Source organism: Tenrec ecaudatus, chromosome 2 (genome assembly GCF_050624435.1).
Source record: "Tenrec ecaudatus isolate mTenEca1 chromosome 2, mTenEca1.hap1, whole genome shotgun sequence".
NCBI lineage: Eukaryota > Metazoa > Chordata > Mammalia > Afrosoricida > Tenrecidae > Tenrec > Tenrec ecaudatus.
In genome coordinates this window covers 272,375,378-272,399,016 of record NC_134531.1, presented here as the reverse complement: position 1 = coordinate 272,399,016, position 23,639 = coordinate 272,375,378, and the positions used below count along the sequence as shown (strand labels likewise).

Genomic DNA, 23,639 nt, shown 5'->3' with positions numbered 1-23,639 from the left:
CAGCACGAGGTCAGCTGTTCGAAACCACCAGTGGCTCCAAGGGGGAAAAAAGAGGAAGTTTTCTACTCCCATAAAGAGCTACCATCTCAAAAACCAACAGGGGGCATTCTACCTGTCCTACAGGGCTGCTATATTCTGAATCGGCTGCATGGCAGGGTTTGGTTTAGTTGGTTTGGAAAGTGACTCAAGATATGTGAAGTACAGTCTTATCTAGTAAATATCTAAAGGAGGGAGGGAGGGAGGATTAATAAAGACTATCAATCCTTCCCAGATCAGGGGGATCCTGTCTGGCTTTTATTTTAAATTCCACTCTGTCATTTGGTAAATAGGATATAAAATGTCCCTACTCAGACATACTAATAGCTTGTCATAAAACTTTATTTCTCTCAACAAGTGTAAAATGTCATATAGCCTATTAAAACTTCCATTTAAGCCTTAGGCTAAATAAGACACAACTTAAAATGTTACTAACTGTACATTTTCCACTTTGGTGACTGAGGTGAAAAATTATTTTAGATGTCCAAACACGAAAATTAAAAATATGAGGTAATTTATTAAAAATTAGGTATCACTTAATAATGACCTTAAATCATATAAACTGCTATGCAATGAATAATGCAACAGTTATTCTCTGTTATCACTTAAGAAGTAAAAAGAGAGCGATTCACACTGCACTTCAGCATAGGAATTAAATAAAAGTAATAACTTTGTAAGAGCATTTGCTGAAGCATATATCGTATATTCATAGTGGAAGCTAGACAATCTTTTGCTCAGAACATCTTTTATTTTGGTCTATCACAATAATCCACTTGCTCGGTTTTTAAAATAACAAGGGTTTCCCCCATGAGAATTTCATTGGAAAACCTTGTCCCATGTATCCCACAACCCTATTATTACTCTTTCAGATTTTTATTATACGCAAATATAAACACTATTTGAAAAGAACATGATTGGAGTGACTGGACGAGACCAAATTGCCATGTAAGCTATATAATGCAGAATCATTTGAGAGTGTATAGGCCTAAGTGCAGGATTGTCAAGAAACAGTAGTTGTCATATTTTGATATTTGTTTTAATAAAAGTTCTTATAATTGTAAATCAATATTTCTTGACTTACCCTTTTTTTAAGGAAATTATTTTCCTTCACTCCCTGCCCCCCAATTCCTACCTTTATTTTGCCATTTAAGTTAGATTAAGATCCACCACCACTCCCCTGCACACACAGGGGGATGAACAACAGAAACGGGGATGAAGGGAGAAAGCAGTCAGTGTAAGACGTGAAAACAATAATAATTTATATGTTATCAAGGAGTCATGAGACAGGGAGGGGGAGGGAGGAAAAAAAGAGGAGCTGATACCAAGGGCGCTAATAGAAAGTAAATGTTTAGAAAGTAATGATGGCCACGTATGTACAAATATGCTTGAAACAATTGATGGATGGAATATTGTAAGAACTGTAAGTGCCTCCAATAAAATGCTTTGTTAAAAATAAGTTTAACAAAAGGAAAAATTAAAAAAAAGTTTTGCACTGAAAAAAAAAATAAGTTTAAAAGTTAAAAAAGAAGAAAATCTTTTAAAATACAAGCCATTTACCATACATAATTTCAGCTAAAAGTTAAAGGCATTGGCCAAATGACGTCTAAATGATCCTTCCAACACGGTTTCATGTTCACTAATAAAACTTTACTTTTTCCTACACTTCACATGAAAGTGTAAAGCAAATTTAAAAGCCTAGCATTTCCTTTTGGATTGTAGTGAGCAAATACAGACGTCTGTAAATTTACTTAGACCTCTCAAGACATTTCTCACTAACTTTCTTTGATGAAAAAATGATTCATCTCCGTTTGACTGCAACCAAATTTTAAAGTTCACGAGGAAAAAATGGAGTAAAAACAAAATGAAATTGTTCCACGCAGTTTTTGAAGTCTACTTATATTAGAAACGGTTTTTCATTTTCATTCAGGCAAGTACCTTTTTCTTCTTTCGGTAACGTTATCTTTACCCAATCAATCTCTGTTTGCCTTAGTTCCCGAAGGCCTCTTTAACTAAGTAAGCAAGTGTTGGTGATGGGGTGGTTGGGTTGGTTGGGCTGCTCGGCTGAAGATGAGCCGTCTGAGCCCGCCAGCCACTCTCGGGGAGAACGGTGAGGCTGTCTAGTCTCACACACCCACAGGGGCAGGCAGGTCTACGCTGCCTTCTCCGGTCACTATGAGTCGGAATGGACTCCCTGGCCATGAGTTTGGTTTGGCTTTACTGTACCAGATATCACAAAGGAGGTGGCTTCAAAAACCAAGAACAGCAACCACACACACACACACAAAAAGAACAACAAAATGTGTTCTCAGTTCTACAGACGAGAAGTCCAACTATAATGGCTTCTGAGAATACACATCAGAATTGACTCTACGGGATTGGGTACCAGTCAAATTGACCTGATGGCAGTGGGGGAATACAAAGCAAGCATTTGTTATTTCAAATTGTCAATGCCCCATACATTGTCATGTTCAAGCTTGCCTTCACCTTCCTTGCTAACTACACTTCCTTCAAAATCTCAACCCCACCTGCCTTTCCTTTGAAAATTAAAAGAAATTCTCGATATTCAAGTCAAATTATTTTTTTCTCATCTCTAATATTACTACTTGATCATCTGTGTCAGTACAGATTGAATTATATGAGACTCGTTAAAAGTAATTGTGTTAAGATTTAGCTATGTTCATCATAAATAAGCTTAAAACTGAAACAAAAAGTTTTAAAAGAAATATAAATGGTGCTTAAATTAGTCTGTGTATGTGGGAAAGACATCTAGTACTTAAATCATAATTAGAAGGATTTAAAAAAGTGATATGATGATAAGATTGGAGAGATAACCAGCCCAATCTTGTTATTTTTTAAATTTATTAAAGACTGTACTGTTGATATAAAGTGACACTGCCAAGAATTTCCCATAAATAACCAAATGCTGAATTGATTTTCTGGAAGCCTCATATCTAAGAATCATCGAGTGTTGAAATAATCGTTTCAGTGCTTTTCAGCATGTATAATATCCTCTTCTTTATGAGAAAGAAAGGGGGTTGGATCATGAGACTGGTGATGGGTTATGTCATCTTGAACTCCTAGATCACTGGGTTGATCTGTTCTAAGAGGCTGAATCTAGTAATATTAATATTCAGCAGGCAACTGATGTTTTATAATATCCAATATATAGAGCTAAACTTTACTATTTAATTATTATGACATAGCTGATTATCAATTCCAACATATTCCATGTCTTTTTTGAGAAACTTACAAAAGGTTTAATATTAATTGCATAGTGAATACTTTTTCCCAGACAACATCAGCTTATGGAAAATGAATCACATTGTGCATGCTATGTAGAGAAAAAAAAACACTAAAAAGTCAAAGAATAAGCACAAAAATGTCAACAGTAGTTAACTGAGTAAGGGGAATTATAAAAATGTCTGTATTTCAAAAGTTTTCCAAAATAAACCTTTATCACTTTAAACACCCTTTTAGGAGGTATTTTTAAAAGGCCCTTGAGATATCATTAATCATTTTCTTCAATTCATAATGGAGTGAAAGAATGAAAATGTGGTTTTGCCTCTGTTTTTATGTTTTTTAATATAACAATGATGTAAGGTACCAAAAAACAATAAAGTTTGCTTGAGTCCAAAAGTGAGTTGTATATGAAGTACTCTGAGCCAGTGATCTACCTGTTTAAGAGGTATCGTTTTACAGTAAATCATGGCTTGATAGTTTGCTTCACTATTGCAAAACTGAACAAGTCCTCTGATTCAGCCATCTGTCCCATCCACCTTCAAATAATTATGCAAGTCTAATATGCTGCAATATCTATTGAAACTCAAACCTCTTTTTGTGCCCATTGCTATCCTCCCCTCTTCCATCGTGGAACACAGGGGTCTACTTTTGTATTTCATATTAACTATTCTTCGTAAAGGCCCAAAAAGGGGCAGGAACAGAGCTAAAGAAACAATTTTCATCAGCTTTCAAAAGAGAATGACAACAATTTTCTCTTCCAATGTGGTGACCAAAGGAAGCTGTTCTTTTTGCCCAGCAAATATAGAACTGTCAATCTATTAACTCAAACACATTTTGTCTGAAGGTTTGACCTTTGACACAATTTAAACCTCATAATATTTGGATTAAAATGTGAACAGATGGACTTACTTCATGGAGATCATTTTTAATGTTGCTAACATTCAGATTTATTTCTGAGCTACACGATAAAAGGATAAAATAATGGTATACGGAAAATTAAAATTGAAGTTTTTAATTTGTAATATTGTTCTGTCTGTAAAAGATTCCCCCCAAATTGCTAATTTGTTGTTGAAACAAAAGTGATTTGAACAAAAGATCTGATTTGGTTGTCCTGAAACAGCAGTATGGATGCAAAGATTAGGGTGATTTGAACTCTGAACTGGAATTTAGCATAAGCTCAATCATTCACTTAATCATAAAACAATGAAAGACAATTTTTATTACAGAAACAACTTTCTTATGTTTTACCAACTTTTCACTGTCATCCAGGCGATTATGGCTCACAGCGACTACGCAGAACAGGAGAAAACTACCCTGCGGGCTTATAAGACCAACTCTTTCTGGAAGGAGAAAGCTTCATCTTGGTCCCACAGCGCTCGGGCAGTCCGCCCGCCTGACCCTGTGCTTAGCGCCCAATGCTGGGCCAGCATGCCACCGCCGCTCCTTTCTGGCCTTCCCAAATGATATCCTGATGCAAAATGGTGTCATAGCTGGCCCTACTTCTGAAACTTCATGCAAGCCCGATTCTTTCCAAATAAAATGTTTCCACAGACAATTCTTCAGTTCTTTTAACTTCTGGCCAAAAAGGAATAAAGAGAGGTAAGTAAAGAAAGCAAGGGCAAGAGCAATTAAATTTATGTAACACTAATTTTTAGAAAGCTTAAACAGTGATGTTCCTGTCACCGTGAGAAACATTTTACACATATCATTTCATTTAGTCATGAGTCCGCTTTGGACAAAGTGCCTGGACATTCTAGGAGACTCATGTTAGTGTGCAAGAAGTGGATCATTTGAATTTAGTACACTAAATGACTAACATTTTTCCTTTGAATAGAAAAAAATTATAATATACCTCATGCAAAATTATTGAACTCAGTTCATAGTGTGTCATTTTTAAATTAAAATATCATTTTATTGGGGGCTCTTCCAGCTCTTATCACAATCCATGCATCAATTGGATCAAGCATATTAGTACCTATGTTGACATCATTATTTTCTAAACATTTACTTTCTCTTTGAGTCCTGGTATCAGCTCTTCCTTTTTCCCCCTCCCTCCCCTCAGAACCCTAAACTCAAAATGGGGGTGCTGAGAAGGCGGCACCCAAGGCACAGTCTTCGTTCTGTCACGACTGCTATTGTTTGACCCTGAACGAGACCTCCACCCTCCGATTCCACCCTGACCCCAAAGGTACACACAGGTCATCAAACGGCGTGAGAATATGCTCCCACCCACTAACGCGAGACGTGTCAGCCCCAGGAAATTCACCCTTCTGGGTCACGTTCTGTAAAACACTCGCGGGCGCAGCCACAAGTTACCAGCGACAGGCTACATTCACTCTCCCAGGTGCACCGACGAGGGCAAAATTAGGCCTTTCAAATACTAAATCACGTTAAGAGTCACCATTTAATAATAACGAAATAAAAATGCCTTAAACACAAATACTTTACCTCAAACTCACACATTAAAAAGTACCCAAGAAAGTAAAATAAAGAAGACGGAATTACCAACAAGCTAAACAACATGATTCTCCCGCACTCTGGGAATCGCTTTTCTGTGGTTTCACCGCTAAGACAGCAAGCAGATGTCTGCCTACTCTGAGGGGATTTTTCTTCCTCCGGAGAAAACAGCTGATGTAGGAAACAAACAACCATATGCTGACTGTGCAGGGTTTAGCAGGTGACGTAGGGAGCCATGTTCCCCAATGCAAAGAATAAGGGTCAAGGTTCAAATTAATTTTCCTTAAAATTCAAGAGAATTATCCACGACCAAATTGCTTATTAAATTTCAGTTGTGTCAAAGATCTATGCTAGGCATTAAATAATCAGTGATGTTGAATGTAAGATAACATACCCATAAAATATTTTTCCGAAACATTTGCTTGACTTTGAGACACAGCCAATTACTCAAGCAAATCTGAAATCATGATTTACAAGATTATAATACATAAATAAATCTGTGTTCAAAAGTGAATTGGAAAAATTGTTATTTCTTAAATGTTAGAAACGGCATCATCTAAACTGTCCACTTGAACGTTTTCATCAGAAGATGCCTGTCTCGGTTGGTAAGGATAAAGAATAAGGCAACACTGAAAACTCACTGCCACTGAGTGGATTGCAACTCAGAACAGTGCCTGAGGCTACAGGGGAGCGTGTAACTGCCTTTGTGGGTTTCTGATACTTTCAACCCTTTACAAGAATAGAAAGCCTCATTTTTCTCCTGAGGAGCATCTGGTGGTTTCGAACTGCTAAAAGTATCCAATTAGCAGTCACTACACAATCTGCTCTCCACTCCACTACAAGGACAAACATACATTGTGTATGTGAGTGTGTTTGTTTATTTATAAATAGCAAGCTACAATTATAAATATTTTCCTACACAGAAAGGAACTGCCAAAGTGCTAAGCGAAAACTTTGTTTTTTAGCATTCCAAGCATTAGACTTCATAACTGTACGGCTGTTTGATTGCACTAGAACTGAGTTTTCAATAACAAGAAGCACCGTGTTTTCCACATGGCAATAGTCAACACCTCCAGTCTAGCCAGTGCTCTGCCTCTGGTCTGTCTTTCTAATAAACTGGTATAAATGAAGGCACAGACAAAAATTCTAAACAGAACAAATACAATCTTTTTGGTATATTATTTCACTTGAAATGAATCTTACCAGCAAAATACACAAGCCTAGTGTCTGTACAGAAATGCAGGTTTTGAATGACATTCCAAAACTTTTTTTGGGGGGGTTCCAGTATGTGAGAGTTGACCATGGGGAGGAATGAAGAAGTCCAGTTGTTGTTACAGCTGCAAAGCTTGGTTTAAAGGCAAATAAAACACAGATAAATGTTTTTGAAAGTATTACCAACAACTGCGCTGTGTGAAACCTGTGTTGCCTCAAGATAGATTTTAATGCTATTACTTTGGACTGTAATTTCACAAAGAAAATAGATACAATCTCTGTCTTCCTGTGTCTGAGACTTTGGGGAGAAGAAGAAGAAAATGATCTTATTTAATTGATGGTAACAATAAAAAATAGAATTTCATCACGAATTATGGTAAAAAATAAACTATAACAATATTTTATAGGTTTAACTTATAATAAATAGGGCCTTCACTTCCCCCGCTTTTATGATAATATGTAACATGTTATAGATGTAATAGGTAAGAAAATGTTAGCTTTGTTTTTAAGACACAACACAGCCACTAATGGTAAATAAGCAGTACTTGTTGCCTAAAATAACTTTTAAAAAATAAATTAAATAATTACAATACAGGTGACAAACAGTACTGCATCTATCCCTTTGTAGTGCTTTGAAGCATGAATTTACTATAGTTTTAAAACTTTTAAAAACCCGCAAGGCCATTTTTAAACTGCACAATAATTTTATCCATAAACATACCAAATAATAAAAAATATTGAAATATAGGCAAGCTTTTAATCATTTCCATTAAGTTAGTATAAAAAGAGAAGAAAAGCACCTATCGGTCACTGTTTTATCTGATTTTCAAAGCCTATTATGATCAAGATAAGCAACCCTAAACTATATTTACTAAATACATACTATCAATAAATTTATCTCTACAAGACTTATTAATTAGTACTATGTTTAAAAGTACTTTTTAGAAAGGCATATTATCTAAAATAATGTTTTTCTGATACTTAAAATATATTTTGGAGACATGATAATATCATACCCAAATTTGTTAAATTATACATTAAAGAGCTATGCTTCTTAATATTTTGCTATTCAAAGTTATGTCTGGTTTCATGTCCATGATCAGTATACTTGTTGACTTAGACAAAAAGCCTTTCCCATAATGGCCTCTCAAAGCAATGGAATGTCTAGCTTCGAGAATTTAATTGGAAACTAATAGTGTCTTTTAAAATATCTACACAAAAGCCAGATTAGAAGAGACAGCTCTCTAAATCCCAGTGCATTAACGGTACCTTGATCAGGAGGCAAATTGGACTTTTTTTGAAAAGAAAAATCTGGAGAGCTAATCCAGACTTTCTGTTAAAGTATCGCCACATTTTTCCCTTCTCTTTTTCTCTTTAATTCTGGCAGTAATGTAAATGTTGAGTAGGCAACCATGCAGAAGCATGAGCTGATCTGACATTCTTTTTGCATCATTCACAAGAAATATAAACTTTCAAATAAATGTTTAACTAATAGAACTAGATAGTTTTGATATAATTCAAAATGACTACCTTCTTTTTTTAATTTTAACTAATTGAATTTTATGCTCCTATCAGACATCTTTGGCACACATTAAACACTACAAGGCTATATGCATATGATCAAATCAATTAAATTCACTAGGGCTGATTTTGCAGCAATAATGTAATAGAGTTAGCATGAACTGTTTCTAAATAGTTTTACATATATAATTCTATAACCAAGCTCTGGTAGACTTGAATAACTGAGATCATGAAAATGGATCATGTACTAAAAATCTTGGGCATAAATTATATCAAAATATTAATCCTCTGAAAAATATATATAGCTATATAGTCAAATAAATTTAATGCATTATTTTATACATGAAGCTTGACGTTAGATCTAAATTTCATTTGTTTCTCTTGTTCATATGCCATTTTCAAATTCTGTCAAATATATACAGCAGGATTCTTTTAATAGAATTAAATATTCTGACTGCCCCTTGAATGTGTATACAAGATAAAAGCAGCCCAATCCTTATTCAAACGTAATACATCTCAAGTCTCTAGACATAATTTAACCATTTAACCACTGGTCAGCAAATACTTGTGCTAATTTCAAATGAGCTTGTTTTAGTATTTGCACAAAAATATTGACCCTTCAAACACATCAGGGTTTCACACACTTAACTGTCTTCTTCCAAACACCCTACTGGTGTCAAAAAGCACCTCTCTGGATACAGCCTCACCAGACATATAGTTCCACGACTTAGAAACAACTTAGAAAACCAATTCTTTTCCCACCAGTTGAGAGGGTCTCTCTTAATGACGATGCATCAAACACATCCTGCACTATTTTCTTTTGCAAAGACTTATATTCGTGATACTTCAACCTAAAAAGGAAGCAGGTACACTAATTTGGGCGGAAAAAAATTAACCCAAAACACCCCCAAAGGAAATGTAAACGACTTTCAAAGTCTGGGGCCGCCGCTGCCCCAACCTAACATTGCAGCTAGGGTAAGAAATGCAGAAAATTCAAACACTGTCTATTTTAACGAGGACCATTGGTCTCAGCATCCACACCCATCACTGCCGTCGGCCACGCCCCGTCCACCTGGAGGCGGCCCCTGGTACTTACTAGCGACCTCCAGCGATGCGTTGTGGCTCACGGCCTCGCCCAGGTAGTTCCTGGCGACGCACACGTAGACCCCTTCGTCCGGCCGGCTTTTCCTGCCGTGCACGATGCGCAGGAAAAATAAAGATCCACTGGGCAGCAGCATGCGGTGAGAGCGCGGGTCATCTTTGTCCGTCTCCACTCTCTCGCCCCCTTTGTACCACTCGATGGTGGGCGTGGGGCGGCCTTCGGCTTTACAGTTCAGAGTTGCAGGTTCGCCCTTTGAGACAATTAGGTCTGACGGATGCTCAACAATGCGGGGTGGAAAATCCTCCTGGCGAAGACGGGAGCCTGCAAAAGGAGCGACAAAACCTATTGATGTAACACTTGAGTGCAGTTAAAAGTCCGACTGCTGTACCCCTATAATGACTACATCACGCCAACGGTCCTTTCTACTAAACATACTATTAAATGGAACAGGGTATTAGGTGAGGCGATACATTCTGAACATCAACCTTCCGGACTCCTTAATGCAGTCCAGGATATGTTCCACTTAAATATTTCCTGTGCTGCAGCCTTATTTTTCCAATGAGATTATAATCTGATAACTAGGGAAACGATTTCCTAATTTATGAAAGTCCGACCTTACACTCAAGCTCCAATTTTTCTCATGCAGTGTTCAATTATACTGATTAAGTCAAGGTAGAACACTATCAACGTCGGCACCTTCTTTTCTTCCTTGGGTCTATCAATCTGAATTCCTTTCCAAAATCTATCTATTTCTCTCCATGCTTACACCTATCTCTAGTCCCCGGCCAAACTCCCAACAATTCCCACAAGGACATTAAGAAAGCCTCTTTAAAAGAGTTTCACTTCAATTAGCCTGATAATAACCAGCAGCGCTCAGATATTTGTGCCATTGAATCACCTAAAGTACAATGAAGAGATTAATGAATAAACGCAAAGCTGAATCACTTGCATATACTCATCACTGTTTGCATGTGTACATCACACACACATACCATCTGAGAAGGAGAAAAGCAACTCACTGTACATCATCCTAAACATTCTTGAAATAAAATAAACCTGAACTCTAAGAGAGGTGGATAAACAAGCAACAAAGAGAAAAATGTTACATGGAAATCCGTATACGATGATGTGACACTGAATTCAAATGAAATTTAAATTGAATTTCAAAAATTAAAACTGTATTACTGATCTATATTTAATGGTAATTCTGGGAGGTGGGTACTAAGGATGATCAAGTGTTGAAGCAACTTGAATTTAATTAAATTTTATTTTAAATTATGAAATATCATTCCAGATAAGAAACAAGAATGCATAAATTATGATCAGGACACAAAGAAAGACAGGACACCTAAAAGTGCCCAAGTGAGAGAAATCTTCCCTGGAAACTTGAAATGTGAGCCAGCCCTTGAATTGACTGGGAAGAGAAGAGAAAAGGCACAGTTTTAAGAGTGTATAATAGTGGCCGGGAGAAAGGATGCAGGGGAGGCTACTGAGCCAGAGTCTTAGGTGCATGTCAGAGATGGGAAAGCATGTACCTTAAGAAGTAGGTAAAGGAAGTAATGTGATGAATTTTGTACATCAAGCCAAATTTCTGAAATCCAATAAAAGTCCCTGGGAAATCACTTAAAGATCTTAAGGAATCTATCAGAATTACCAGGTCTGTTTTGTTGTTATTATTTTGTTTTTTAATTAAATACTTTGATTGGGGGCTCTTACAGCTCTCATCATAAACCATACATTCATCCATTGTGTGAAGCACACTTGTACATATTTGCCATCATTTTCAAAGCATTTTCTTTCTACTTGAGCCTTTGATATCAGTTCATTTTTCCCTCACTCTCCCAACCTCTCTTTCTTGATACATTATAAATTGTTATTTTCATATCTTACAACATCCACTGTCTCCCTTCAGCTACTTTTCTGTTGTTCATTCCCCTGGGAGGGGGTTTTATGTCTATCCTTGTAATTGATTCCCCATTCTCCCCCTACCTGCCCCTTACCCTCCTGGTATCTCTATTCTCCTTATTGGTGCTGAGGGGTTTATCTATCCTGGATTCCCTGAGTTGCGGGCTCTTATCTGTACCCGTGTATATTCTCTGGTCTAGTTAGATTTGTAAGGTAGAGTTGAGGTCCTGAAAGTGGGGTGGAGGGAGCATTAAAGGACTAGAGGAAAGATATGCTTCATTGGTGCTATACTACGCCCTGACTGGCTCATCTCTTCCTTGTGACCCTTCCTTAAGGGGATGTCTAATTGTCTACAGATGGGGTTTGGGTCTCCACCCCTCTCCCTCCCCCATTCACATTGATATGATTTTGGTTCTGGGTCTGATACCTGATCCCATTGACACCTGGTGGTCACACAGGGACTAGGTCTGGGTTGTTGTTTTCTTTTTTTTTTTTTGGGGGGGGGGGCGAAGTCTGTTTTAAAAGAGCTCACTGTTCTTAGTGTGAAACGAGAGTGGAACAGGTCAAGCAAAGTGAGCATCACTTTTGCACTTTTCAAATAATACATTCTAAGTATCTGGACTTGGACATTGACAACAGCAGGAAAACAGAAGAATGAATCTAGAGACATACAGTTAGAAAAAATATCAGTTATCTACTTACTCGCTAGACCTACAGAACAAAATAAATGAAAATGAGTAAGATAAAGGGAGATTCCAAGTTTCTGATTTTAACAATGATTGGACAACAGTCTCAAGAAAGGTGGAAAAGAAAAGGGTTATAAAAGGGAGGAGGTGAATCAGGGAGAGTAGAAAAGATGATTTATTTAGCATGAGACAAAATGTAAGGTACTTGTACAACACCCAAATGGAGACGACAAGTTGCCAATTGAATTTACAAATTTGAGCTCTGAAATGAAATCTTAGCTAGAACCAAAGATTAGAGTAGAGCTGGCAAATAAAATTATGGGCTAGAATAAAATTATCTAGGGAGAGAGGGTAGAGGAAGTAATGGTCAATTACAGAAGCTGGAGCTCACGCAGGCTCCACGAAAGGACTGTGAGCTCAGGACTTTCTCTATCCCTATCTTGCAATCCCAAAACGCTGGACCACAGGCAGGAGATCTACTGTCTGCATCGGAAAACCCTAGTGTCCATGCAAAGTGTCCACAGCAGCATTTAGTTAAAAGCTTTACGCAATTAAAAATGCTCTCCATATTAGGCTACATTTTTAATACCTAATATTCTGGGAAGCACATTTTACTCACATTGTTGCTTGGTATTGTTTATATATTTTTAAAAACAAGAATTGTCATTCTCTGGGTCTTCGATCTTTTAATGCACATTGCGTTATGCTGAAAGAGGGGCATACTACGCAGAACCAAGCATGTTTATCAGGCCGCTGCTCCCTTTGTTTTTCTTTTCTTTTTTGAGGAACATGGCACTGACCGAACTTGTTTAAGTATACTGCACCTAAGCTGGAAATAATCAGCGGGGACAGTGGTGTTAGCTAAGAAGTTTATTTGTCTACAGAGAAAACACATTGGGAAATCATGACAAAACTATCTAAAGCTCTTATTTCTTATAACTTTCCAATCCCCAACTGATATTCTAATGAGTGATTGACTAACCAATCCCCAGTAAAAAATATCATATATAAACAAAATACTGTCATCTACTCAATTCTGACTCATGTGGCCCTATGCCCAGAAGGGCAGGGTAGAGCTGCTCCCGGGGGCTTTCAAGACCACAATTCTTGAAGGGAGGAGCACGCCCCATCTTTGCCCCTTGCAGTAGAAACCAATGGGTAACCACTGTGCCGCCAGGGCTGTGATCATTCTATGAAAGCTATCAAATAAATTATTCTGTTACCAAATATAAGCAGGGGAATGGCCAATAACATGAATATTAATGATCTGCCATCTCCTTTAATCACTACAATATCTTCTGAGGTGGTGGTGTGATATCTGTTGTCCGTATAGGTAGTCTTGGATCTCAGTCAGCAGAGACTCAGTCACTGCCAAGTACAAACCCTTGCTCTTACCAACTTACCTCTGTGCCCAGAGAGCACAAAGGGTTAAGTGCTTAACTACCCGCTGAAAGACTGATGATTCAAACCCACCCAGAATTAGCGTGGAAGAAAGGTCTGGTGGGCTCCTTCCGAAAGTTCACAGTGTTGAGAATCCTATGGATTTGTTCTACTGTGTGCACATGCGTCTCCAAGAGGACACACAGCAAAGTGAAAAGTTACAGATCAGAGTAGGTAAAAGAGAAAAGGGATTCCTAAGGGGCCTAGAATGCTAATGTCAGCAACCGCCCTTCAGAATCATGGTGGGACCTTGGGAATACAGTGCAACTGACCGAGCAAAACTAGCATCAGGGAAAAGGTCCAAGCAGAATTCCCCCAGCAACTGCCTGGTGGAAGATAAAATATAAACACAAATGACGAAAATATCTAAATATTTACCCAACCACAGCTGGAAACAGATATGCACAAAAGTGCTGAGTATTTTGAGGAAATATATCAAAGTCACTTGAGGTTTATGATGATGAAATCAAACTCCTGGTTGTCTGTACACCCTTCCTAGTCCCCTGAAGAAACGCAACACAAGAAATGCAAACTCAAACTGCTGACTCTAAGAAGCCAAACTCTGCCAAAGAGGCAGAAATAAGAAGAAACACAATATTGGGCCATTAGAGTCACAAAGGAGCAGGCACAGAGGAAGAAACTGGATTCATGAGGGAAAGAATAGCTGGGGGGGGGGAATGAAAAACAAAGAGCCAGGAAATACTATTGCACCTGCTGGGAAGTGGTCAAAAATAGAGACTGGATTCAGACTGCCGCGCCTCAAACCTTAGTCATGGTTAGTTGTCAGCCAGGAGAGCGAGGAAACATTGCTAACCTTTCTCAATGTGTGCTTCTTTACCTGCCAAATGAGGAAGAAATAATATCTGTACTTTTTAGGTTGACGTGATCCCCTCATTCACGGACTCGCGAGATGAAACGTTAATCCAGTATGTTGGAAGTTGACATAAGCCAAAACGTTGAAGCTAATGATCCTTCTCCTCTCTCCTGAGGTTACATTATGACTCATTAATTTGTAGACAATTCAATTCCCTTCTCCCTAGATATGTAAGTAAAATTGCAAAGTAGCCCAAAGCTTAAGCCACGTATTCAACTTGGAGAGTTTTATTTTCTATTTACACCGTTCTTGGAAGGTTCTGGCTCCATTTCAGCAAAATACATTTCAAAGGGGTAGAAAAACAAAACAAAGTAAAAATTAGAGCTTCATACAGCCAACAAATAATTATTGTTTTATAGAAAATGGTCAGAAGTTGATTGTATCTAAAGACAGTGTCCCCCAAAATAGGTGTCAACTTGGCAGGCCCAGAGTTCTCAGTGGTTTGGCAGTGGTGTACTGATGTAATTTAGCACTTATAATGATCCTTCACGATGTGATGTGCTATCATAAACCAATCAGTTGTAAAGAGGATTAAGTGTGGGAAGCAACAGCCTTAATCCCTTCACAGACCTGATTCTATGTCAACTGTGTAAGGTTCCTTTTTTCAGGGGTACGCCTGCAACACTTTTAATGTTGCAATAGATGAAAGGAGAGAGAAGTATACAGAGAAAGGGGGCGGCCCTCCCAGCACCCAAAAATGACAAGTCAGAGATAGAGTGGAAATTTTGGACCCAGGGCTCTTGAACTGTGAGCCTCCTAGAAGCAGAAGCCTGCTGCTAAAACACAGAGCGATCTACAAGGGACACCATGCCCATCGCTGCTGGAAAGACAAGCATTGTCCCTCAAAACCAAAAGAGCAAGGACTCAGTGACAGCAACTCGATTTTGATTCCTAGTGACCGACCAGGGTGGAATAAAATTTCCCCTTTGGGTTTTCAAGGCTATAAATCTTCACAAGAGAAGCAAGCAAGTCTCGTCTTGCCCCACTGATGACCCTGCAGCATCAGACCCCCCTTGGAAGCCATTATGCCACCCAAGAGCCTGAAGAAAGGGAAAGCCCGCACCATAAGCCAGCACCCTGAATGTGCCTCCTCAATTCCAAGAGACGAAATGTCCACTTCTTCAAGTCACCCACTTGGGTACTTCTCATAAAGCGGCCCTGGATCAGTTACGCAGCTACCCACAAGGAAGCGTCACTGCTCCTGGTGGACACGAGTCCGTCTGTGCCCACTGATTAAATGCATTCATTACTTTGAAAACACTGAGACACGCTTGCAATTTGTCGTTCGGAGTCATGTCAGTGTGGATGCATCATCAGGCCAAGGGCAGCAGGAGTCCACGCTGCCTGGTCCCGTCCGTCTCCACAATCAGCTCATCCCGGGGAGGAGCTTCCTCTGTTCCTGGCTCCACTAAGCACAGGACGCCCTTCACCACGACTTCTAAAGGCACACTTGGTGTTTTGAAAGTATTAGTGAGGAAATAGTATTATCTTCATTTTCTTGTTGACTACAAAAATAAAAATAATAGATCAACACGAAAACAAAAATAACTGCATTAGCCACAGATGACGTTTGCTTGCAGTTGGGCAGTATGACATTTCCAGGCACCCATCGTAGGAGTCCTGATGGCACAGGGCAGTTCAAGACCACCGGGCACCCCTGGAGAGAAAGCTGAGGCTCTCTGCTCTCCTAAAGGTGCACAATCTTGGAAACGCACAGGGGAACTTTTTCTCTGTCCCAGAAAGCTGCCATGAGTCAGCGCTACCCAATAGCAGTAAGCCTGTTTGCTCGTTGGTTTTCATCTTCAGCTAGCATCCGGTTATCATACATCACAAATAATCCTTTAGCTTACTAATGCTTTCCTGATGGGCCTAAACACACAAGGCTGAAGAGATGGAAGCCGATTTCAACTGTGAGTATGGTCAGACCTTTGTCATTTTCACTGTCAAGGTGTTCTGGACCATCAGTATTTGAAATGTCAAAAGCAGTATTTGGGTGCTTCTGTGTATTCTTCTAAGGAGCTCTGGTTTCTCACATAGCTGATTACACAGGGATTTAGGGTTTCTAAAAGTCACAATCCACTGGACAGCAGTGTGTTTGGGTTTGATGGAGGTGTTGTGTTAGGCGTTGTGTTACTGCTACAGAAACATGTACAGGATAAACTTGGATTTCTTAAATGTTAGGACAAACCACAAGGTAGATGATGACTGATGTGAATATGTAATTCATCTCTTTATTATACAGATATACAAATCAGATGATTAAAGATTGTAGCTAAATATAATTCCAATATACTAACTCAAAAACACTCAGAACTGCATTTTTTAAAAAACAAAACAAAACAAAAAAAACCTCTTACTTATCACACATTATCCTCCTTGAATTTAAAGTCCTTTAGGAAGAATCTAAATTCTATATTAAATTTTGATTTTGTATTTAAAATCATGCTTTTAAATCCTAAATGTGCAATCTTTAATATAGTAGTTTAAAATATTCATGGCAATATGTATCTATTTGTTCTCTGAAGAACTGCATTTGGTTTTCATCTACTTCCTAGATTCCAGATATAATATATCAAGTAAATAACAAAGTATTAAAAAGAGTACTTTTAACTTTCTTAATTTAGATCGTCAACACTGTGCCATATTTAAAGAATCCTTATTCTATGTAACTTATTTATGTGTGTAAAACAGAGTGTAGAATTGCAATTTTAAGGATAATTGTCTAAAGACAATTATACTTTCGGAAAACAAAATGCTTACAATAACCTTTTAAAGGATTACTGATAAATCCCTATAGGAATGCAGTCAGCTTCCCTCCTTTCAAATACTTTGTCAGTACTCCTGACATGAACAGAGATTTTCTGAATACACTCTTTTACACATTAGCAGACTAATTGTCACCTTTCCTTCAGTGCATCGTCCCCATTTCTCACTCCTATCTTATTTTAATTTTGCAGACGATAAAGAGCATCCCAAATAAAGGATGCTGAGAAGCAGATATGAAACACCTCCCACAATATGGAGATGTTGACGGTCTTCCAACTATTAACTTAAATTCTATTTAGAAATGTTTATTTTCTATTGGGCATCTTGTAATTTGCCATCCCGAAACAAAGTGCATATGCTTAATGCAATGGAAAAACTAATCACCAAAGTTAAAATATAAACATAGCATTTTTGATAAAAAATCTCGAAAAGATCTTCTAATACTAAATATCATTCTATTATCGACGACAGAATGTATTTATCACCGCCATATGCACACATCACTTTGCAGTTATCCTTGTGTATTTGATGCAATATCTATACAAATATACTCCTGGCTGTTGTGTGGCTGGGCGGTGGCTGGGAGGGTCTTCAGTTCCCAGTGAGCAGGCTTTCTCAGGGGAATCAACATGGGGCTCTTCTAGTCTCTCCACATAGAGTCTAGTCTGCTGATTTTTAGAGGTAGTGGTGGTGGGTGTGTTTTCAATTTTGTTCTACATTTTTTACCCAGTTCTGAGACCTTTTGTCTGGTTTTAACCAGAGGAGTCAGCGGTGGTAGGCAGGTATCATCTAGTTCTTGTCTCAGATTAGAGGAGGCAGAGGTTCACAGAGGCCATTCCAGACCCCACCATCAGTGGAAAATGCTCCGCAGAACAATCAACAAGACAAAACCCAAAGGGCATCTCCCCAGAATCAAAGATGAGAAGACAGGACAGCATGATGAATGGAAACAGGGAAGCCAAAAAGTGACACCACAAGGAACACAGTCACTGCCAATGTCATAGAAAACTCTATATGGAACACTGATTGGGACTAATTGGCTCTACAAATTTTTACCTAAAGCATTTCACTTCAAATGAACAAATGAAATATGCTCCTTTTAGTCATCGTTCTGGGAATTGGATCTCCGTTTGGAAGAGAAATGGTCATCAAATCAGTGTTGCTCAGAACACATTGATACTGTGCTGAAATACTTCTGACTCAGGATAGTGAAACTTGCACACAGCATCAGTGCAGTGACGGGTACAAGGATCTAAGGGAGAGGGGGAGAAAACTAGGAGGAGGGTGGGGATGGTCTGAATCCTAAAAAGACCCTTAACACTGCTTTCTAAGAGATTACTAAAGAATACTTTTTTATTTCCTTTTGTAGCATTTCTCCAGATTCTAAGTATTTAAATATATAGCTTTTGCATTATCAGGGGCTTCAAAAAGGTCAAGAAAAAATTCTATTACCTTTTCATTCCATTTTTCCTGAATTTTTAGAAGCCCCATCTTATTTTCCTAATCAATTGTTTTATTCTAGGCGTTGGGACAGTCAACATTTCCTTTTAATATGGATGAAATCAAATTCAAGCTATTAAATGTTAAATTCAGTATTTTGCATTCATTTATCCAACCAATAAACATGTGCTGAGGTCCCATGCTGTGACACATGTGTGCTGGAGGCTACTGACACAAGAATAAAATAAATACGCATCAGACATTAATTAATTTCAAAGGCAAATAGAACCTACTTTTTGTTGTAGTTAAAGATGCAGAGTTTAGATAAAAGACATTCCATGTTTAAATCTATCTATATGCACTTAGATACTTTTAACCCCCAAATAAACTTCTATGGGCACAAGCAAGCAATCATGAAACAAATCAGCAAGCGTTGTATGAGCTAAACAGTATGCAAAACTGTATATAACGTATTTAAAGTCAATGGGAGCAAACATTTTGGGCCCCAAATAAGCTTTTCTAAGAAGGTGGAAAGTCTGTATGGGATAAATTAGAGGCCACAACCCTGAGGCTCATAGCTGCCCGGTCATGCCCCGTGTGATCAGAGGGAGTTAAAAGGCTGGATATGGATTTAAACCGATTAACAGGTATCAATTGCCTCTTCTCTTTAGGAAGCAAATAGACCTAATTATTTCACTTAGCTTTCATGCCATTAGAAGCTAATTCCTAGGCTATGTCGGCCAAAGGAAACCTTTTTTTTTTTTTAACCATATTTTCCACTTTAGATTTTACTGTTTTTAAAACATCGCTGAAATCCTTTCTTAGTAAGAAAAAATTCAAATTATATCATCAAAACATACGTATATGTTTTCCTATTTAAACAGAAGTACCTGGCAGAGTAACTCAATGTATTGAGTATTTCTCTCCAGCTTCCTAGTAGTCACGGAATGAGAACTGAAACTACATGGAGAGAGTGTGCTTGGGAATGGTGGTCAATTGTTTAGTTAAGTATCTTAGAAATAATATTTACAGAGTAGTGTTCAAAATGTAGCAACAGTTTTCTTATGGTATTAGCAACTCTTTTATAAGATGTATGCGTATATTGTAAGATGCAAGCATACATTTAATGAACCAAATAGATGTGGGTTTTAGATGCATACATAAATTCTCTAAAATAAAAGCCTACAGGAAGTTAAGACACAGCTTTTCCAAATTGTAATCACAACAACCACCAGAGAGCGTTAAGACATTTTTAAAATAAAATCTCAAACTTAATTGAAAGCAGTGTTTTTGCCATGTTTGATCCAATGAACTCGTGCTTCAGAAAAGTCAGGGATGAAGTTTAAAATGTAAATAGCTGGTCCCTGAGCTGTTCAATCATAACCTTTGAATGTGAGGGTCTGGGACTAGTACTTTACAGGCACATAATGTGAACTCAATGTACACGATCACAATTTGAGCGAGAGGCCTTGGTTCTTTGGTGGTAAATTCTCGCCTTGCGTGCTAGAGGCCCCACAGTGGTTCCTGCCAGGGGCATCTGGAGCGCAGCCATCTGTCGATGAAGGCTGGCCTGTTACTGGGGTACTGAACAGGCTGCAGGGAGTCTCCAGACTCAGGACTAGGAACAAAAGCCTGGCAATCCACTTCCAAAAACCTGCCAATGACAACCCGCTGAATGACAATGAGCCGATCGCTTTGTAGCCGGTTTGGCATGAGCTGAAGCCAGATTGATAGCAACTAGCATCAACAAAATTTGTGGGCCACTGAATGAGAGGTTAAACCAATTACTGAGTATTCTGAAATGACATCATCCTTTGCTATACTTCTACTATTATTCGAGAATGTTCCTTATGAAGGAGGATGGGGCGACTGCATCTCATATACTTTGGGGATCTTCTCAGGACAGATCAGTCAGTCCCTGAGAAGGGGCATCCTGTGGAGGGAGGAAGACTACACCGTCACAGCCGCCAGGGGGCGCAATGCTTCATCAGGCTGTTAATTGGGTCGCTAAGAGGCAGACCTGATGGCACCTTACAATAACGACACTATTACTGCCATTATTACCACTGCTACTTATCATGACACCAATTATAGCAAATCGTTTTCCGTGTTTCGCAGGCTGCAGACCCTTTTCTCCGCACCTGATTTACATGAACTCATTTAATGCTCAAAAAACCTTGCAAGGTCACAGTTAACCTATTTTAAGGATGAGAAAATTATGAGACAGCGAGGTTGAATAGTTAGACTGAATTACCACAGCGAGCTTAAAGGTAGATCCAAACTACACACTCTGGTAATTTGACTCTAGAATGTTAATCTTTAATAATCATTCTTTCTTGTAGCTCTACTTATGTTTTAACAGATCTACAAGGGGGCTTCAAAAGGTCATCAAAGACAGAATTTTTAAATAATGGAATTTTTAACACACTTTTAGTTCCTCCTCAGATACCACAATATTTAATGTAGTTATATAATAAAAACAAACATATATGACTAATATTTACTTGTAAAGCTACACTCCTCAAAGTAAAGAAGTGCCATATTTTTCATATGTATTCCCAGCAAAAAATTATTTAGTCAAAAAGAGGAATGACTATTTCAATCTCTGTTCCATGGATAGGAAGTATAACACACACAACTTAAAACTTTTTTTTTTTACAACTTAAAACTTCGGTCGCAACTTTTCTCAACTGTAAAAGTAACTTGTGTTATAAATAGGCACCCAACAAAGAAATAGGGAAACGAGTTGTACTTTTTATTATAAATTAATTTTATAGATAAAAGTATATTCACTGTACAGCGAAATATTCAGAGTACCAGAAAAGCAACAGAAGTATTATTTTAGTGCCTTTCCTTTAAGTGTTAATCTATCCATTTTTATATTATGAAATATTCTGTGATGTTTTCTTGTTATAAATATTTTGCCCTTTCAAAAAAGACTTATTAAGTACCCTTCAAAGTAACTTAATATCTAGCACATATGTTATAAGGAACTGTTGTTTCTTGTAAGAAGTTTGGTTTTTTATTTTAAAAATTTTAGGATTATCCAAATCTAAAGTTTAACACCATGTTGTATATAGAAAAGGGCTTCAAAGGGTTCATGGAAAAATTCTATTATCTTTTAATTCTACTTTTCCACAAAAATTTGAAGCCTCATATATAAAACCATTCCTTAACATATTATCTTAATCTTTACCATGGAATATGGGATTCAACATGTTTTTAAAATTTTACAATTTCATACATACTTTGTAAAATAAAAGTTGTTAAGGTTTCTTTTAAAACATTCCAATAAAAAAAACATTCCAATAATTTCTAAAAACATTTTGATACCTTGTTATACCGCTGAATGCCATTTTTTAAAACCTCTAACTTAGAATTCGTTGACATTTTCCTCCTACGGCATTACTTTAATTTCATTTCAGACATTTAGTTCTAATGAGGCGTTCTGGTGGCTCTGTGGGCAGGCCACTGGACTGCTTACCCCGAGCACAAGGCAGGCGGCTATCTGAGTCCATCAAGATGCACAAACTGGACATCCAGCAGAGAGGGGGTCGTTATGAGTTGGATTAGACTTGATGGAAGAGGGTTTAAGGTAAAACTATGGATCTCATGAAAAAGAGTAAATATAATAAAATAAAGATGTGGAAATAATTAGTCCCAATGACTATGGACCATGCAAGCTCGGCCTTTATGACTTACGAGGCCAAAGAACACGTAGCACCGCATTCGAAATCATGAACGTAAAAAGGGTACAAAAGATTTGGGTGACTCGTCGGTATAACCCCAGAAGGATGGAGGCACCCCATCGATGGATGACCCATGCGCAATCTTGAGGTCCAAAACTGAGAACTCACTCCCTGGCTGAACTCTCGACCAAGCAAGAGACAGGACTGTCAGGTGAACCATAGCACCAGGAGCTATTTACTCCTTCGAACATCCAACCACATGCACCAAAGCGGCTACGTTTGCCCAGGGAGAGCGCAGAAGGCACGAAGGGCCAGGGAAGAAGGAAGAACGGAAACAGTACCCACTGGGTAGAAGTCAAAAGAGTGCTGCTTCGTTGTGCAGAGTGCAAGCCATTTCATGAAACAAAATGAGCAAGAAGTTTGGCTGGAAAGCCTGCTCTGCAAACTTTCACTCAAATCAGAAGAGAAAGTATGAAAAATTGACATTTTAATAATCATTTCATGAATAGACGCTGATATGTGGTATAAACATGTTAAATAACTGCCATTTATTTGATGTCATTTCCCTAATAATATTGCCTTTTAAAATATGCTTATTTTGTACGCTCAGTTTTAGATCATTCTGGTCAATAAACTCGCTAAGTCCTGTAATATGTTCTCTATTATTCCCCTTAACAGATTTTTAAATCAACACTTAGGTTTAAGCATTACCTCATTCTCAAAAAGCATGTTAAATGCTAGAGTGAGATGCTAGAAAATGCAAATTTTTTAATCCTTATATAGTCATTAGCCAGGCAATTGGATGGCTTAAATATATCATTTAAGGATTTAAAGAATTCTAAAATTACATGTATTAGATAATCCGATAAAGATAGATTGATTTTTTTCAGATAAACTCCAGAGAAAAAGTACAGGGAAACACCATGTAATTCTAGTTTATTGAATGGTGAAGTAGCACAAAATTAACGGGTCCTCTTGTAAATACAGGGTCCCTCTCCTAGAGTGTTAGGCCTGTCCCAGTTTACATAGGGCCGCCTCAGTTTAACATCGAAAATCCATGTCCGGGAACCCCTTCAATCCCAGGTAAAGCAGGACCATGATCGCTTTGTATGCTTAAACATCCGCCACAGCCTGTTTAAAAACTCGATGAAAACAACAGGTTTCAAACTTACTCATAGCAGGGTAAGTCAAGTATTGCTATTAATTGCAAAAATTGCTCCTGTTCACACTTGAACATGCGTATGCAAAATGAGTCTAGACCTGTTTGAGAT

General features: G+C 38.0%; 1 protein-coding gene across 1 annotated transcript in view; it reads right to left on the bottom strand.

The window, feature by feature from the left end:
- The window catches only part of ROBO1 (roundabout guidance receptor 1), a 434,587-nt gene that overhangs the window by 348,997 nt on the left and 61,951 nt on the right, over nt 1–23,639 (bottom strand). The window contains exon 2 of the mRNA XM_075542455.1: nt 9,563–9,889. Within this exon, the coding sequence (XP_075398570.1) occupies nt 9,563–9,889 (327 nt within the window). The remainder of the gene's footprint in view (nt 1–9,562; nt 9,890–23,639) is intronic.